The sequence below is a fragment of the Xiphias gladius genome, chromosome 20 (genome assembly GCF_016859285.1).
Source record: "Xiphias gladius isolate SHS-SW01 ecotype Sanya breed wild chromosome 20, ASM1685928v1, whole genome shotgun sequence".
NCBI classification, from domain to species: domain Eukaryota; kingdom Metazoa; phylum Chordata; class Actinopteri; order Istiophoriformes; family Xiphiidae; genus Xiphias; species Xiphias gladius.
Genome location: NC_053419.1, coordinates 11774129 through 11794235, shown reverse-complemented (window position 1 = coordinate 11794235; position 20107 = coordinate 11774129). Strand labels below are relative to the sequence as shown.

At 37.4% G+C, this 20107-nt stretch overlaps 1 protein-coding gene across 2 annotated transcripts in view; it reads left to right on the top strand.

The window, feature by feature from the left end:
- LOC120806083 (rab GTPase-activating protein 1) overlaps positions 1 to 20107 on the top strand; it is a 73859-nt gene that overhangs the window by 16041 nt on the left and 37711 nt on the right. For both annotated transcript variants that reach the window (XM_040156773.1, XM_040156772.1), the window contains 8 exons: positions 3635 to 3795; positions 6514 to 6624; positions 7805 to 7871; positions 7958 to 8060; positions 8590 to 8759; positions 9003 to 9171; positions 10578 to 10671; positions 12820 to 12970. In XM_040156773.1, coding sequence (XP_040012707.1) covers positions 3635 to 3795; positions 6514 to 6624; positions 7805 to 7871; positions 7958 to 8060; positions 8590 to 8759; positions 9003 to 9171; positions 10578 to 10671; positions 12820 to 12970 — 1026 coding nt within the window. The remainder of the gene's footprint in view (positions 1 to 3634; positions 3796 to 6513; positions 6625 to 7804; positions 7872 to 7957; positions 8061 to 8589; positions 8760 to 9002; positions 9172 to 10577; positions 10672 to 12819; positions 12971 to 20107) is intronic.

Genomic DNA, 20107 nt, shown 5'->3' with positions numbered 1-20107 from the left:
CCTCACATTGCTGATCTCCCTGTAGCGTGTCCCGCTGGGTTCAGTGTCAGTGTGGGAGGTTCCCCAGTGGTCCCCAAGGGACTGTGTCATGCACTGCAGGCTTTGCTATAATGCACATGTACACCACACACAATCCCCCAAGCCAATTTACAGTGGAGAAGAAGCATCTTTGCTTATATGCAGCAGGTTCGCCAGAAATATAAAAGAAGAGAATAGGGAATCCACTCATGAAACTGGGTTAAAGTACTACTTCATTGTTCAGTGACCTGATTTTTCCCATGGAAGCACTCTCCTTCAATGTCACTAAGAGCCCCAGACAGACACTACTTTATCAGTCCCTCATCGTCCAACTGTCCAGTTTCCCAGACATCCACCCGTTACACACATGCTCACATTAAAACACTAATGCATATTCACACACAGATAATCCCCAATAGTAATTCAACTCTTTATTTAGCAACCGGTCATCTCCGTCTCTGGCTCTTTCTTCCTTCTCTTCCTCCTCAGAGTGTTCCTCTTGCACCCACCCGTGTCTTCCTTCCAGTCCCCCGGCAACATACCAATATGCACTGCCTCCAAATTTTTTTGGCCTCTCATTTGCACTATTAGAATGGAGTGAGTCAGCCCATTGGTTGCCTCTTCCTTCAGGAAAGAACCGCTCCAGTCATCTGCCTCACATCAGCCTCAAATCCTCTGTAAACAAATCCAGAGACCTCTTAAACAACTGCATTTATTCACTAAGGTGTTTTTACCTATTTATTTTGAATTTTTTTTTTTTTTTGGGGGACGCTGTAGCCATACTTAAAAGATACAAATTTTTTGACAAATTTTCATCTGTTTTAAAATAATTTTCTGATTGCATAATCAGATGAAACTTCCCAAATCAATACTGAAGTAATCTTGCAGCAGTCTATCACAGTTGGACTAAAACTATATACTCTTTTATTTGCCACAGCTGTCTCATATGCTTTAAGCAAGTGGCTTAATTACTTAATCACATTGTGAAGAGCACCTGAAGCATCATCACCCATAATTTCAAAAATACAAACTTGGAAATAGAAAAAAAACTTGAGGTAAATTAATTTCTTTATTTTATTAAAATTATTATTGTAGACCCTTTCAGGTTCATATGCATTTTTTTTTTTTTTTTGGAGAGTTGGTTTAATTTCTTTTTATAAGTAAGACTTGTGGATTTTGAATAGAACTGGTCATACATAAAGCGAAGCACCTCCTCAGTCCTACTCTGCCTCCTTAGTGCAAGACCTCCTAGTCAGGCCCCAAGGCTAGTTTCTAACAATTCCCAGTCTCTTGGTGTTGCTGATGATACAGAGCCCTGCTAATTCTCATACCCAACTGATCTTTTTTTTTGCCCATAAACCTACTGCCCCGATCCAGCGATGTACATGTAGTGCTGTGTGATTCCAATAGGTATGGTTTCAATAGATTTGTTTCACTAAAGCAATTTTGGCCTCCAACACAAATTAAATCACACGTTTAGAGAGACACAAATTGGACTTTGACAAATGGATACAGATTTTTTTTCGTGACATCAGTTAAAAATGTCTCAAAGCCTCATGTATATAAAAAATAAAAGAATATCCCAGACAGAAAGTAAAAACAGTGTAACAGTACACTGAAATTCCAGATCTTTGAAGGCTACAAAAAACCTTATGTAATAATATTTCATAAGAGATTGGAGATTAAAAACAGTAATTTTTTAAATTTAGTATGTAGTTCATTTGATATATTTTTAAGTGTTTGCATAAAAGTACAAAAACGACCAGGGACAGAGCCTTTGAACAAAACTCCAGCGGTTGAGAGGATGTTGAGCTTAAACCATAAAACTAAAATTGTACTTATGAACACTTGAAAATATCTGTGAGTGGGCTAAAACAACTTTCCTTGTTATAAGAGAAGCTTTCAAAACTATCTTAAATTACTTTTGTGGATTGATATTTTTGTAGTAGAACTGTCCACGTCCTGATAGAGTTCCTTTCCATTGCACAGAAAGAATAAAAAGGCCATTTGTAGACATTCGAAACTGTTCAGTTTTGGCTCTAGCATTGATTGGAATAGTACAGAACAACTGTTCCTTTGTGTTAAATGTCATAAATTCATCAATACAGGGGGTGACCCCTATCCAACTCTGCTCATCCCCCATCTCTTACATCCAGTCCCCCATTGTTCCTGAATAAATAAACCCCCTGCAATCCCCTAACATCCTTCTACTGTACCAGGAACATAACAAAGGCTTTGTGTAGGAGAGGTTAGAAGCTGCTTTATACTCTGGCTTTGAAAAAAAGCAAAAGACGGTTATTTATTGATAACAGCAGTTTCCCCACACCATCTCTTAGTCACTAACACCCCAAGCTCCACTGTCCACAGAATTAGAGATGATCCAAAACCATTGTGCTATGGGCCTCTATTAGAGGGAGACCTCTGTTGATTATCACACACAAACACATCCGTTCAGTAATAATCAAAAATAAAATAAAAGAATTGTTCTTGGGTAAATGTAAAGCTCACAAGTGTAAGTCTTATGAGTAGAAACGTATGTTTATTGACTGATAATGAATCATTACCACCCGATTTTCCACACTTGGCAGTCTCCACCACCACCACCACCAAATTCTGCTCCTCCTTGGGGTTGGAGATTTAGCAGAGCCCTGTAGTCTCTGGTAGGAGTGAGTGGTCTGAGAAACAGTACCTCCACACACAACTTCACAGGCAAATATGAATCATTGTGTTGATTAAAACTCAGAATGGTTAATAGTTTTGAGGGTCTGGAGTCAGTAGAGTAGTGGGTCATTAGGTGAGTTTTTTGGTTCCCCATATCACAAAATGACAGTAGCAGATCTGCAGAGGCTTGTTTGAGTTTTTAATCAATACTAATTACTCAGTGGTTGCTTTGCCTGGGCTGATATTTTGCTTTACAGAAGAATTTTATGGTCATCAAAACATTTCGGCTACAGGAGCTGCTAAACCTGCCAAAAAACATACTACAGTATTTTGCCTTGTGGTAGTGTATGTTTTCTCTTCATCGGATGTTTTCTTTTGGATTTCTGCTCTAATTAATTAACTAACTTGCGTCTACAACCTAAGTCAACAGAGGGGGCTGGGTATTTCACCTATGCATTGTAATTTCTGCTTTTTGTTGAACAGAGGCCAATAAAGAATATCTGCACCTCTTAAAATTACAAATTATTAGGTGCTTGTAGGGAATGTGTTCCACTGAACAACATAGTTGATGTATTGAAAGAAGACAAGTGCTCTTTTTAGTATTCAAAATTACCTGACAAATAACATCAGCTCAACACTTTCTGTGACTGGAAAAATGCACCACTTGGACCATCCTTGCTTATTGTCTAAAAAAGAGTTTGTTGGTTAGCTTTCTCATAACAGTTATAGAAACAATTGTCATTTTTGGACTTTTTGGGCTGGAATGTTTTGAACGCAAGACTGTAGAGCTTTGTGTCGTTATTTATGTGTATATATTCTTTGCACAGTATTGTGCTTAGTTTAATAGTGTGTTTCTATGCAGCTTTGCTTGGATACTAAATTGTATATTTGTGTTATCAGCCCTGCCCATTATAGAGGCCTAATTTTGTCTTCATTACATACTCTATCTCTGCAGGTCAGTAGGATACTGTATAGCTTTGCCACAGCCTTTCGGCGGACAGCTAAGAAGGCAGTTCTGTCATCTCAGCAGGCTGCTCCACTCACCCCTGACAGTGACTTGTTTACCTTCACCGTCAGCCTGGAGATCAAGGAGGATGATGGCAAGGGTACCTTCAGGTGGGACAGACATTTACACATTTCGTATTTTGTATAGAGCATGGCATCATTATTTATGAAGCCTAAACCGGTGCTTTGGAGTTACACAGAAGTTAGGAAACTTATTGAAAAGGTTTTTTTTGCTGCTCAGTCTACTGTGTGATTTTTGCGACAGAAGATACAACTTCATGGACTGTACATGTGGGAATACTGTTCAGTAGGGCTGGATATAATCTCCTAATTGGATCCACAGAGTCCAGAATCAGTTCATTTCAATTTGATTTGATTCAATTAGATTCTTGATGATTCGGTTACATCAGATAAATACCAATGTTGCGTAAAGCACTTCTCAGAATTTATTCTGGGAACTTATATTTCTTTACATTCAACAAGTGAACAACACTGTTGTTCCGTTGTACAGCTTGGCGACAATTAAAAAACACCTGCAACATGTAAATGAGTGTAATCATTATTCATATTTAAAAAAACAAATACTATCCTATACAGGTACACATGGACTGTGATATTTCAGTTTTTCATTTTCAATAAATTTGAAAAAGTTTCTAAAATTCTGTTTTTGCTTTGTCATTATGGGGTATTAAGTCTAGATTGATGAGGGGAAAAATGAATTGAACGATTTTAGCATTAGGCTGCAACATAACAAAATGTGAAAAAAGTGAAGGGGTATGAATACTTTCTGACAGTTTACAGAATTGCCGTGATTCAAGTTGGCTCATGTAGCCAGCTATCATCTATGTTACTTTTTAAGTTGAAATAAACCTCCTGTGCACGTTGTAATAACTTGATTTCTACCAAGTAGACATTTTACACATCACGCAGCCCTAACTGAACCACTTACAAAAAGTAACCACTGCCTACACTTAATATTTAGCACAGATGTACATGTTTATTAAGAAAAGGCGCAAATGCAAAGATCGATCTCAGGATTGTAAGAATCAATATTGGATTATTCAGACATCAATTAATTGGAACATCATTTTTTTTTTCCGTCCAGTTCAGTTTTTGCCATCAGACTGCATACTGTTTTGAACACCAGCTTATTCATGATATCTAGCCATTAATGAATTTCTCAGACAGTGTCTGGATTTTTGAAAAAATGTGAAAGAAAAGGTGAACATCATCAGAGTTTTTCACCAAATTACCGGTGTCACATATAAACACAGGAACATGCAGTCCTACTTTTGGGAATTAAATGTTCAAAGTGAGCAGACTATTGGGTGACCCAGTTAAAAAAAACCTTACATACACAGGTTTACGTATAAAAATAACATGCCAGTAAATTAAATGAGAAAAGTATAAAAATCTCTGAGAAATGATAAAAATATCACTAAAGAGGACCAGAGTAGATTATATTTTGAACACTTCTGTTCATTAAGATCTCACACACCCACACATATACACTCTTTCACACATAGATAAGAGAAAATAACAGAAAGTTCCTGTGTTTGCTCCATTCAACCCATCTTCCCTGACCTTTTTTATTTTGTTTTCCCATATGACTGAGTCACTTCCGTGTGTTCACAAACAGCCTCAAATACTCAGCTTATTTGGAAAACTAAAACAAAACAAACCAAAAAATGCTTGTGATTATTTTTAGCCAGCACATACAGTATTTCCTCCTCATTAACTCTTGACTGATTATTTGTAGTTTGCTGACTTCCAAGCTTTCACAAGCTTTCACAAGCAAGTACCCATATGCAGTTTTTGGTTGCAAATAATTTTCCCTTGTGCAAATAAGATATAGAAAACTGTACAAATTGTATAAAGATACAGTATAGTATTTGCAAAATAAAATAGAATAAAATGTATTTAAATAATTTTTCCTTTTAAGAGGGTGTAATCAAATCTGTTTATCTGTAGTCAGAGGATCTATTTACAGTTAAAACCATGACTCAGTCTCATAGTCTAGTTGACTAAGCTCAATCTTGTACATTAAGTCCCTACTCACAAAAAACAGGTTTCGGGGATCTGAGCACTGAAATCACAGCCGGTTCCAAATGTTTGCACTAGATTTTAAATTGACTAATGGATTTTTTTTTTAAACTCAACATTCTCTTTACTTATGGGTTTCTTCAGTATTTCCTCAGGAATTTGTGTCAGCGAGGGTTTGGAGAATGTTGATTACTGTTCCTGTCTCAAACTTCTCTGCTTTCCGACTAGGAAAAGAACCAGGACTAGAGCATGTTTGAAATTGACTCTTATGCACACTTTTATTATGATAAATGGGTCTGTTCCAAATATGAGCCATGGTCTTCATTTTTGGCTGAGTGATTGGCTGAATAGTGAGAAATTCCACTGATGGAGTCCAAAAGTCCGAGACCACTCTCCTGTTCACTTGAATGAGAAAGTGTTCTCAGACTTTTGGAACCCACTTTAGTTGTCCAAAAGAGAAAACAGTATTTGCTTTAATTCTTTGTGTATGTTTGTAAACTAAAGTAGAAACTCCTTATCATTTATTATTTCCCCTCTCAGTATAGATATAATTAAAACAACCTGTCTAGTCAGCCTGTGGTCAAATATTACCTAAATTTTTATGTAATTTGGTTATTTTGTAATATAAGGTTTCGGTTTCATATGTTAGTAAATCTGCCTTACTGTGTCACTGTCAAACTTATCATTCTATCTGCTATAAAATTTAATTTTTTCCATTGATGATCTTTTTGCTACTAAAAGTTTGATTAAGAGAATTTCTTGTTTGTTTGTTTTTTTCATATTCAGTGCCGTAGCAAAAGACAAGGACAAGCAGAGCTTCAAGCTGCGTGCAGGAATGGACAAGAAAATAGTAATTTATGTCCAGCAGACCTCCAATAAGGAGCTAGCCATTGAAAGGTAAAATAAAGCAAATACACCCAAACACTTATGCACACACACACAAACACACACGACACCTTCAATATAGCATCCTCAAAAGTACTAGATTACTGTACAGTGCCATAGGATCACTGAATTTGGATTTTAGTTTCACGTGTTACTCAGATAAGTTATAACATCCAGTCAGTGATGATGCTACTTTAAGGCAGATGGGAAACAGAAAATTGAGTAAAAATGTTCATTAAAACACACTGTAAGGCCCTTGTGTTCATTGCTCTTTTGAAGTTTCTTTTCATTAACTGAGAGATCCTTTTCGTATGTGGGAAGCACTACTTTCAGGAGATTTATGACCTACAACTAAGACAACATGTACAGCATATCTCTAAACATGATAAAAGCATGCATAAACATAGAATAATGTTAACAACCACGGGAATGGAGGCTATAAGTTAAAATGTTTGTACTGTAGAAGGAAAATATTTAAGGCGAGATTCTGTAATGCATCTGTCACACTGACAGAGATCCCTTTGTTTGCTACAGTTGTTTGCTTAGAATATGACTAGACAGTCACAAGAAAGGAATCACTCAGCTGTAATTGATAAACACACACTGGTGAATATCTTTGCATCTGTGTCGGCCCGTGTCAGGTTTTAAGTGTTCCGGCACAGCTTAAAGATGGTGACGGATGCGAGTCTGTCTCTGACGCTCCTCATTTTTCCATGGTTTAATAAATCTGTTGAAATTTAAACATTCCATCAATTTTTTGCGAACTTCCATTTTCACGGTGGTTTGTTATTGTTTGATGAACCTAAGAGAAGGTGAGGACTGAAGTGCTGTGTTTAATTTTCTCCATGTTCTGGTCTGTGTTAGAGGATCAGTCCAGGAAGCTATTTGCAGTAACATATATGGTTTTAACAACTGGTTTTACTCTATAGAGAGATTTATTGTTCCGTCTCTATTTCCCCTCTTGGTCTTTTCTTTTTTTTTTTTCTTATGTAATCCTTTTCATTTCATTTCACTCTCTCTCTCTTGCCTCCCTCTGTGTGTGTGTGTGTGTGTGTGTGTGTGTGTGTGTGTGTGTGTGTGTGTGTGTGTGTGTGTGTGTGTGTGTGTGTGTGTGTGTGTGTATATGTTTGTGTGTGTGTCTTTATGTGCAAATTTATTTATTTGTTTGTTTGTTTGTGTGTCTCTTCTCCAGGTGTTTTGGTCTCCTGCTCAGCCCAGGGAAAAATGTGAAGAACAGTGACATGCACCTGCTGGACCTGGTGGGGGGCTGTTTTCATATGTGTACGTCTGTGTCGTTGAGCGTTTGTGTGTGTTTGCTAACTTCCTCCAACTTGTGCCCCATCAGGAGTCAATGGGAAAGAGCTCTGACGGGAAGTCTTACATCATCACAGGAAGCTGGAACCCCAACACGCCTCAGTTCCAGGCTGTGAATGAGGAAACGCCCAAAGGTACCAGCCAAAAATCTGTCGAAAATTTAAATGAAAAAGAATGATTTTCAGAAGTTATTATTTCCTTGCTTCATATTTTATTGAATAGGTGGTTGTTTATTCACTCTTATTTTCACACAAATAATTGACACATTTCCAAGTGTTAAAATAATTTTCAACTGGTTGCATAAATCCTCAAATCAAGCTGCAAAAGAGCAATTATGGCTAAAATTATGGCTACAGTAAATAGTCATGGAAACTGTGCTGTAAAATAATGTTGTATACAACACAGCGGCTACGTTTGAAAAGATTGCAGATGAATAGTACTGGGAAACCAGTAATGAAACAAAGACAAGCACATCCATTGACTCAGGCACCGACTTCGTTCCAACCTTATGCCACATGCAGTACTTCCTACACCACCAATCCAGCTTTAAACACAATAAGTCCAACTCCAGTGTTTTCATAAATTACCCAGTTATGGGTTTGATTAGCAGAAGTGAATCACTCATGGGGGTGACAATTTAGCTGACAATTCTTGTTTTTCTAGATAAATTCATGTACATGACGACAGCAGTGGACCTGGTGATTACAGAGGTGGAGGAGCCAGTCCGTTTTCTGCTGGAGACAAGGGTCAGAGTGTGCTCCCCAAATGACAGGCTGTTCTGGCCCTTCAGCAAGCGTAGCTACACTGAGACTTTCTACCTTAAACTACGGCAGGTATGTCGAGTCATGGCACAATTTCCCATCCGTGATTAAATCAATTCAAGGGATGGCTGCTGTGCATTGCATCAGATATCAGCCGTGACCTGGAATAATGAAAAGCATTCAGTTTGTTAATACATTATGAGTTTGTAACAACTTTGTACCATTTGAAAAGGAAGTTTAACAGATGTTTCATCACCCAGAGGATGATCTCTTGACACTTGTCCCTATAGTTCATCTTTTGTGTTCTCTCTTCAGATGGAGCGTAAGGAGCGTAAGAGTCCTGCCTCTGACACACTTTATGAGGTGGTGAGCTTGGAAAGTGAGACTGAGCGAGAGAAACGGAAGACCACGGCTAGTCCTGGCATTTTGCCCACCGGACCCGGTACCATGGTTCCTTCACCACCTGAAGATGATGAAGAGGAAGGTGATTGGATGCTGTTTTACTTTTTCGCTTAGTCACTTCTTATGGGTTTTTCATTAATTAAAGTCAAAGAATACAGAGTGATAGCAAATACATTGTTAAAAGTCTAACTCCTGATATTGCAATGGCAATAATTTCTTTATGTAAGCCATATGAAAATATTCTTTACAAATTTGACAACATAGAGCCACAAAAGAAGGCTGACTGGCAGAACCATATGAAAATCTTTTTTTTTTTTTAACCACTTGCTCTAGGATAATATAAATTATGGTTTGCTTTTACTCTACAAAACTGAACCATTGGGATGTCCTTGGTCAGGACTGACCTGATTCAGACGCAAGCACCTCAAAAACACAATAATTAAAGTATTACTGCCCAGCACCATGGAATTAAATAAGTTTAACCAGCATGCAACCCAATTGAATTCCGCTGCATACTTCCTGATATTTAGCACCTAAGTATTTTCAGCCGTTGACTCAATCACTGATGCTTTACCTAAAAATTTAAAACTCTTGTGTCCTGTGGGGCTGTACCAGGAATAGGCTTGTGGTCTACATGAGTCAAAATCCCGTGGGAGATCAGACACTGTGTTACAGAACTGTTTGTACTCTATCCTCACAAAGTACTTAGTTAGCAGTGTTTGTGTGTGTGTGTGTTTTGTATTTTTGTTTGAATGTGAGAGGTAGCAATGATAATAAAAGGCAGAGAGCATAAATGAGGTACTTTCTGTGTCTGTCTATATGTTAGTCTTCCATCTACTGGTTTTTTGGTACAGTTTGGTCTCACTTTGTAGACTGCATGTCCATTGATTGCGCAACGTCTGTTGCAAATATTTAGATACCACATTTGGTATAGATACGAAATTTTTTCATCTAATACAATGTAAAGTTGGAATAAAAGACCAAACAATTTGACCTTTTTAAATCCCATATCTAGGCACTCACTGATTGTCAAACAAAAAATCATTTATTTAGAGAGCTATAGTTCAAGTTCAGCATTAATGAACACAGCTCAGATGCATTTCAGATTAAACCATAAATGCAATACAACACAATATACAATATACAACACCACAAAACATCAAACCAGAGGATCCATAGCGTATGATATAAACATTTCATTATACACATTAAAACAAAGCGTAAGTGGAGTACATTTGTACACAGTCTTGATAAAACCAATGAGCAAAAAGTTTGATTGACTATACACAAATCTCTTTGAATGAGGAAACATCCATAGTTTAAGTTCTCACATTTTTAAAATTAATTTTCATTTCACATGTATGTGCTCTGGTGAATTGTATATAATTTTAGTATTTATAGTATTTAAGTATTTAAAGGGCAAATCTAAACATGTAAGATGGATCGCACTTGTTTTCACTCTGTATGTTTGTATGCTTGTGTGTCCAGATAATGATGAGCCGTTGCTCAGTGGATCAGGTGATGTTTCCAAGGAGTGTGCAGAGAAGATCCTGGAAACCTGGGGAGACTTGTTATCCAAGTGGTAAGGCTTTTTTCCCTTGTTCACTATGTCCTTCCCCTTCCTCTTGCTCTTGCAGTGAAGTTGCACACGCAAGTACCCGCACACACAGAAACAGACACACACACAAATAATTAATTTTTGTGTGGGGTTTAGTGGATGTACTGCTTGTGAAAGAAAGAGCAGCAGGCAGGAGTTCTTTATAATCAGCTTATTAAGATGGCTTCCCTCTCCCATTACCACATTTGTTTTTAATCTAAAGCTTGTGATGAAATGAATAGAAACTGCCTGGGTTTTAATTAGCTCTAAGTTAAGCTCCCCCACACAGAAATGCACTGCTCAGCGTGCATCTTTCTTTCTCTCTGTCTGTTCTAATGTATATTTCTCAGTAAAACAGTAAAATATTTAAAATACATAAATTTAACCCAAATGATAGTTTTAACTTATATGTGTTTATCATAATACATCTGTTTTTTTTCTTTATTACTAACTAGACTAAATGTTGACTCGACCAATAAAGTACTGAATATTTTTGTCTCACCTCTCTGAAAAAATAATGCCTAAATAAGGAAAGAATCATAAGACTAGCCTGTCATAATACTAGGCTTTGTGTGTGTGATTGGTGATTTTGCGTATGTGAGCGAGAGAGCGTGTGTTGTGGCATTGTGGGATGTAGCACTCAGGGAGCACAGAGAGGCAAATCAAAGAAAGCCCTTTACAATCTTGTGCCCCTAAGGACAAGGCCTGGCATTACTTACGTCACACACGCACACACACACACACACACACACACACACACACACACACACACACACACACACGCATGCATGCACACACACATCCACAATATACTTGTGTTTCCCTTTTTAGTCTCAGCAGAAAATACCACATATTGCATAACCCTAATGCTTGGAACAAATAAACAAAACAGACTCAGAAAATAGATAGGGATGAATTAAGAAAGGGGGAAAAAAGTAAGAGAATTATCAGGGATATTCTGTCGGCTCCAGTCAGGTGATAGTTGGTAGATATAGCTGTGCCTCCAAGTTTAGCTTCTCCTCCTCACTTACTAGTGGGCTGGCAGGTGCCTGAGTTCATTTAACGCTGCATACATTGTATATCACTGTATGCAGGATGGAGATTTACCCCAACAGTGAAGATGGGGAAGGAAATGTGAAGATGAGTAAGGAGGGAATGAATTTACATAGCTTTCTGTGTATTGTTGCTGTAATTTTGTAGTGGCTTACTGTCTTCTATTGTCTATTGTTTTCCCACCCTGCTAAAAAATAAAGCAGGGGTAAAATGAGACAATACTAATGTTAGGGGAAAGGGGGGGGGGAAATTAATGGGTAGATTAAATATAGTGTATTTTCATAAAAATAGCATATTTTACATTCTGAAACAGTGACATTTAGGCCTGTCACAATAACTGCTTTTGTTGGACGATATATAGTCCCAGAAAAAATTGTGATAAATAATATTGTCATTTCAAGACCATTTTATGCAACTAATATAATAATATAATAGCATAAAAATGCAATTACACCCCTTCAAAGAGCAATTAAATTTGAATTCTTAATAATACTCAGACATTGGAAATTGTAATGTGAGAAAATATTAAAATATCCTTATTAAATAAAACATAAATAATAATAAAACAGCTGACATATCGCCTGGATCGCGTTAATGGGCTCTCAGTATTTCCTACAGGTTTCTACACTTCGGGTTTTGGGTAGTCTGGTGTGTTACCAATGTGTATGCAGAGACTACATATATATTATATGTTTGTGTGTGTGTGTATATATATAATATATATATATTATATATTATATATATTATATGTATATTATATATTATATATATATAATATAATATATATATATATATATGTGTGTGTGTGTGTGTCTGTGTGTGTATATGTATTTATATAGCATACCATTTATAAAAATGTATAAAAAAGTAGTTCTTTTTTGACAACCTAGGGCCAACCTAGGTGTTTTGGGTAGACCTAGTAGGCAGGTGTGTGCTGATTGCAGTTGCACAATTGTATATAAAGACAGAGTAAGCAGTGTGCTGTACTTTGACGGTTGATTGAGTAAGTAACATTGAATAAAGTTAAAATTAGTATGTCTTTGATAAAATGCAATGGCTGACTCTCCTCTCCTCTCTTAGGCATATGAACTTATCAGTACGTCCCAGGCAGCTGCCAGCGTTGGTGCGGAGTGGCATTCCTGAGGCTCTTCGTGGGGAGGTGTGGCAGCTCCTGGCAGGCTGCCATAACAATGACCACCAGGTAGAAGAATACCGCACTCTTATAACAAAGGTAAGACCACACAAAAGTATTGTCTTTGTTAAGATGATCAGGACACCCCAAATCCCAACGATCCCCTAATGTTGATGGTGTAGTGACTGGAAAGGCTGACCTCCAACAAGATGACTCAGGCCCTTAATTTTACGATGCAGCAGCAAGCTGTCCACATCATCTCTGGTGATTTATAAATCTTTGCCCAAGCTTAAGCCTTTACTGCCTGGAGTTTTTTTTTTTTTTTTTTTACCTGTAACAGTTTTGTCTCTTCTGTTTATACACTTTGACAGTACACCTCAGGGACCACTGTTTCACAAGTTTCATGCCAGCTTATTACTTAAGGTGTAATACAAGTGAAAGGTTTATACGCATTCTTCAAAAGAAATTTGTTGTTGTCAGTTTTTCTGTTAAAATGAATAATCATTAAGTAAACAAAATATCTATAATAAAATATTTATGTAACTACCTCTGTATAAAGGAAGGAATGACATTTCAAGAAGTTAGCCTTTATTTTTAGCTGTAACAGTCAAGTGAAAATCAAAGAATTCAGAAAACATGATCTAGTTTTGTATTATATTCAATTTTGCGACTTTGGTCTGGACCCGGGCCAGAAATTGCCTGTATTAAGCTACATACAATGGTTGGTCTGTGATCAGAAAGGATACTTTCATTATTATTATTCAATTATGATGATTTCAAATGGCGTATTTTTAGCATTAGGTTTGTCATAACTGTTGCAGTTTGTTGCTGCCTCTGACTATGTGCCTCTTTTTTTACAAACCTGTGTCTGTATGTGGTTTCGAAAAACGACAGGTAGCTTTTTAGTTTGTTTGTTAGAAAATCACAGTGTGCTTGCATAGGTCTGTCTGTGTGGACATTTGTTTAAGGATCGGATGTGACTAAGCCTTGCTGTAGATGGTTACCCCCCCCCTGTGCACTGAGAACAGTGTTTTAGTCTATCTAATTTTATTCTCGGCCACAGCTCTGTCCACTGTTCTTATGTAAAGGCACCATCCCCGGGCAGCAAGCTGGGTCCCAGGTGGTGACAAGATGTTGGTCTTGCCCTTTCCTCCCCTCTGCTTTCCTCCCCCACTCTCATTTTCTTCACTGTCCCTGACCAAATTTCCCTCCTCCGTTTCCTTTCTCCTTTGCTCTTTTCCTATCTCTGCCTTTACACATTTTCTTATTCATGCTCTTACTGCCATTTACCTGTCTATCCTGTACTGATTTGGATGGTTAAAATTAAAGAGGGTCATCTCAAAAATAACTTTTACAGCAAAGTGATTTAGGAGCCAAGCAGTTTTTCCGTTAACATGAATGGTATGAATGGAATTTCAACTTTCACTCACACAACAATAACAATGGATCAGAACGCCACTGTATTGATAGCCACCGGACAGAAAGTTGGATAAGAATTTATTGCAGAAGCACTAAAGCATTCCAGATTTGTACATCAGCCAACAAACACACAGAAAAGTGTAGAGAACACTCGCAGCTATATCTGACTCTGACAGACAATTTGGTTTTTATTTAGTCTCCGTAGGGTGAGATTGGGTGAGGTAGCCAAGAAGTTAAAGGACAGAGAGATGATAAATATCTTATTTAACACAACAAAGTGTATATAGAGTAAGTTGTAATGATTTTTTAAAATCAAACCAGAACTAAGACACTAAAGGTCTTGTTGGTAAACCAGCTCTAAAACATTCAAAGAGTATTTAAATGTATTGCATAACAGTACTCTGCATATTATATCTGTTAATTAGCAAATCATTTTCATTCACATGCATGTTGTCATTGTTATTGGTACTAATTCAAGCTTATCCCATCATGTACTAATTCATTCTTTCCCATTTAAGTTCTAAGATTTGTACATACCATACTCATGTGACTGCCCCACATTTGTTTTATTTGCTTTCTGTATTTGTGTGTATCTCTTTGTGCTGTATTGCAATGTATGCACATCATGTTCTAGCTAGTGCCCTCTTTTATGCCCAAACCCTGTCTGGACTTGGTGTTTATCCACATATGTGAATGCAGGGCATTGATGGAGTGGAAACAGGGCTGTAGATCTCAGATATTTAATCTGATCCTTCCCTATGGAGCCCTAATGAACTCCCTGTTATGAGGGTCCCTGCTGCCTAGTACTGGAAGTTAACTTCAAATGCTGACTAATTAACCCTCCACCAGTAACCAATAAACTCATTAGGGTGTTATATCCATGGCCAACATTTAGCATTAGCTCCATAAATTATAGTGAGTAGAGGCTAGTCACTGACAGAGTTATTCAGTGTGGTAAACAAATAATTGTTTTCGGCAGCCCACTGGTCCAGTGCCATCTGATTTTAATCAGAAGGATGTTATGAACGACAACGTTACTTATTGGAAGGCAACACTTCGTTATTGTACTGAGGGGCTGTAACATTGTGAAAATATTACAGCATGACAGTTAGCACATATCTATCAGCATAATCTTAATATAACAGTAAAGTGTTGCTAAATTATAATGTAGGTTTTTTTTTTTCCCCAAATCATGTTTTTTTTCTCATGGCCCTGGAGCAAATGTTCGGAGGCCTGGTGGATTTAAAGTATTAAGAATAACATACACTGAATTACCAGTTTATTAGGTACACTTGTACAGTTGCATGAAACTTATAATGTTCCATTTTGTTGAGACATTGTCAGAGGTGATGATTTAACTTTATGATGTTTGAGGTTATAGTTAGCTTGTGTGTGGTTGATGGTAGTGGTGTGTAATATTAGATTACAAATTTATTTTGAAGGATGTTTTAACACCCATTTACCTGAATAAGGGGGACAAGATGTTAGAAATCTCTTTCTAACAACACACACACACACACACACACACACACACACACACACACACACACACACACACACACACACACACACACACACACACACACATTAAATGTGTAGCATAGACACAAAGTGACCAGATAAACACAGGCCTGGACCCCAGACCTGCTGTGCCAGCCTCCTGTGGAGAGGAAAAACAAGCACTCGTAACTACCTGTCTGCCTGCCTGTCTCTGTCTGACCCACATAATGACTTGTCTGCCTACCTCTCTGTCTATCTGTCTGTCTTTATAATCATTTGTATTTTTGTACACCTGAATCTGACTCTCTCTGACTTCTACCTAGACCTGTTTGTGCTTCTGTCAACTTGTGTGTCTTCCTGCCTCTCTCTGCCTGCCTGCTCATTTATGTTTTGTCACACTGACTGCTTGCCTTTTTCTCTCTCCTCTCCTGTCTTAGCTTTTTGGCTCCTTTCCTTTGTTGTGTGACTACGCCTGCTTGTCTCTCTGTATCATAGGTTTATGTGTGCATTGCTGCTCAGATCTCTACTAGGCAGAAATGGAACTACTTTCAGATATGCTTTATCCGACTCGGAGGCCAGTTTCCTCATATCAAAAAGTATACAGTGAAAGCCAGAAGGTTCAGGCAGTGAGATCAAAATATTTTAGAATTATTTTTGCAGTTGAATGTGAGCACGCTTCAATTTTTGTGGAGTTTTGTATTGTCTTCCTATAGTAATGTGTTTGTGTCTGTCTGTGATTACGTAGCAAGTCTCATCACCCTTGTCTTATGTTGGTAATACTTTCTGTATTTGCTCTAGGCTCATCATACATACAGAGATAAACATAATTAATTAATTGATAATGATAGTGTATTTTGCTGTACAGTTTTTGAAAATTCTTTTAATTTCCATTCCTACCAATCGTACCTCTGATTAATAAAAACCCCACATAGGTCATCAGCTGTTATATTTTTGTTATATCATGCTGATACAAAAGTTGGCAGTAGTGACTGCTTATTTTTATATTTGTATAGAAACAGAACAGAATTATCAGGATTATGAGCCACCAGCTGGGTGGTGGTGGATGGTGGCTATTAGTAATAATCAGATGAGAGTCAGCCAGTATGGCGTTTTGCAGTTGAACTATCTTGTTGTTTTACTAGTGATTAGCGTAGCTTGTTGACAGAAAATGTATTCCATTTTGGCATCAATCTATTAATTTTTTGTTATTTAAGTACAAATACAAAACATTTGCCATTATTCTACAGATTAATCACAAGTAATATTAAGCATTAATTGTATTCTAACCTAACAGTAACTATGCTAATGCTAGTAAAATCATGATGTTAACTAATATTATGATTATATAAACAGTAACAGGCTCTTTATCAGTAATAATTGTAAGCATCAGCTTTTATCTTTCCCTTATAACCAGTCGTGCTGTACTGTGAGTTTAGGGCCAATGTGTTGTTGTCAGGTGCGTGTCAGCTACTGGAGGCCTGTCCTTGAGAGGTTGCCAAACTGTGAGGAAGCATAAGTTGCAAGCTAACAGGACTGTCTGGTGCTCAGCTTGACAACCAGGTGACAGTACATCACGCTTTTCCTTTTTCCTCATTTTCACAGCTCCCTTTTCTTCTTACTGTTTTGTTCTTGCTATCTTGTATTTCTTTCTCTCCTTCACCTCTTCCTTCTCCCATCTTTGATGAGTTCTGTGTTTCCTTTGAGTCCCTTCCTCATCCTTTTCTCCCATTCCTCATCTTCCAACCCTTTTCATCGTACTGTCATCTATTTTTAGATCCTCGTGTGTTGGGCGGAGGACTTGCGTGAAAGCATGGTAGTGTGTCTGGATTGCGGAAAGGTGCAGAGTGGTGTGTGTGTGGCTGTGTGGGTAATGTTTGGGTCTCCGTCACGCTACACCAAATTGCCCTGCACGAGACAAACTCTGCAGTCTTCAGAATTAGGATGAGGATGTAGACCATGCAGCACTAAATCTGACAGTGATTACTACCCACTGAAGTTTCTAATTTTAGTACAGGATTCTGAGTAATTAAATCTAATCATCACATCATATTGTCTAAAAATAACCCAGTCAGTAATTATGCTAGCACAGATTCAGTAGGCTCTTCACAGAAGGGCTGAAGGGGACTTGCTTGGGCTAATTTAAGACAATGGAATGAAGTCTTCAACTGAGTCCTAACCAGAACTTTAGAGCCTTACAATAAAAAAAATGGCCGTTGATATTGCTGGGAGGGAGATTTAAAATTGTCTGGTGAGGTCATGGTACCTGGGTATAGCTGACTGTATCAAAACAAGTCTCATGCGAAGTTGAGGTGCAGTGCCTGCTGATGCATGCAAAATAGGAGCAGCTGCATATCTGTGAAGAGCTCTCAGGCCAAATACACAGAAGGACATGTACACACACACACACATACATACATGGACAAAGTTTCAGTTAAAATGTATTCCGTAACTCTAAATGCAATCTGAAAATGTTTTAATCTTGCTTGTTCTATGCTTACAAAAGATTTTAAAAAATTAAGTAGTGGCCACTTAGTACTGTAGTTTTTTATGTCTCGATAATGTTGCAGTCTCTCTTTTTTTTTTTTCTCTTTCTCACAAGTTAAACAGAAACAAAGAAAACTTTAATATATAAACACACTAGAGGAAAGTATGTCATTTGTGTAATTATACATTACATAAGTACCATTGTTAGACAACGTTTACATTGTTAAAGGCACTAGTACTGTGTGTGTGTGTGTGTGTGTGTGTGTGTGTGTGTTCGTGTGTGTGTTCGTGTGTGTGTGTGTGTGTGTGTGTGTGTGTGTGTGTGTTATGTTAGAGAGAGAGAGAGAGCATGTGGACATTTTTGAGAGTGATGTTATTTCACAAACACATTCATCTTGTATGAATGGTATTATTATTGTTATTGTTAAAGCTGCCATCATGGCTTTCCTGCTATAATTAGAAGAGTCAGGAAAAGGTTTTCCGTAATGTTTTCAATCATGACATTTCCGCATGATACTCCAGTCATCATCTATAAGTTTTAGTACGAATGGCTTGAGTAACCAGTTATTTATTACAAAACAATATAAAAATACGATAAATACAGTTAAGAGTTCAGAGTTCATTTTTATTTTTCTGGGTTGGCAGCAGGGCAAGTAAGATGTACTACATTAAAGTATTAATAAATCTTCTCTGTTGCTGTTTATGTTGTTGAGGCTTTGACTAGTGCTCTGTGGAGATAGCATGTTTACTATATATTGCACATATTGGTGTGTGTTTTTTCTTAACAGTCTTATGTCTTTTGGTCTCCTTTTTCTTAGAAGTTCTTTCTGCTACACTAGTTTTATAGACATTTCTGAAAAATACAACTTAAAGCAATGATTTTGTCAGTTACATTTAAAGTAGCCTTACAAAATGTTAATTTTAAATTCACTGAATTTTTATTTCTTATCTGAACTTGCTGAACCCCCGCAACTGAATTGTGCCTTTCAAAGTCTCCTTTACTTGCAGTTTGCACCTAGAAGGCAGACCCAATTGCTAATTTCTCATAATTACTTGCTGTACTAGTGAATCAGTTGCTAATTACACACAGGCTGTGAGCGTAAATTAAATTATTTGCGCTTTGCTTTCATGTCTTTCAGTGTCTTTAAGTTTTAATGTTGCAGCAATTTATTATTAGTAGATTACAAATATAAAAATGACTGAACCAGTAAACATAAATTTATCACAGTATGTTTTATTCAGTGTATAGTAGAGTACCAGCCAAATCACAGAGCCAGTAAAAGTCAAGTCTTCCTTAGTAAACATACAAACCCTTTTAACACAGCAAGGTTCTAGTTCTAGCAAAGTTCTGCCCTGTCACTGTGCTTTTTATATATAGAAGCAAATTTTAAACCCACACACATAAGGGCTGATTTAACCTCTGTACAGCCTAAAGCACATACTGTATGTATAGTAGATTCAGCATGATAGGATGCACAAAGCTATAGGACCTGTTGTCCTGTACTGCACGTCCTTGGTTCACAATCAGATTAATAAAAGAGATATTTCCTGTTAGCTGCACCCGGGCATGCACTTATTGTTTCACTGCTAACAAATACAATAACTTTGTGTCTGGATACTTATAGAGAATAGTCTAAAGTCAATTTTACAAAGGCTAGAGATTAACACTGAATGTTGCTAATTTTAACAGTGTGAAACAGTATTTTTGAATCTTTGGTAAGACACGCACGCACACTCGCACGCACGCATGCACGCACACACACACACACACACACACACACACACACACACACACACTAAACAGGGAGGAGTGAGAGGGTGGGGGAGGAGGCA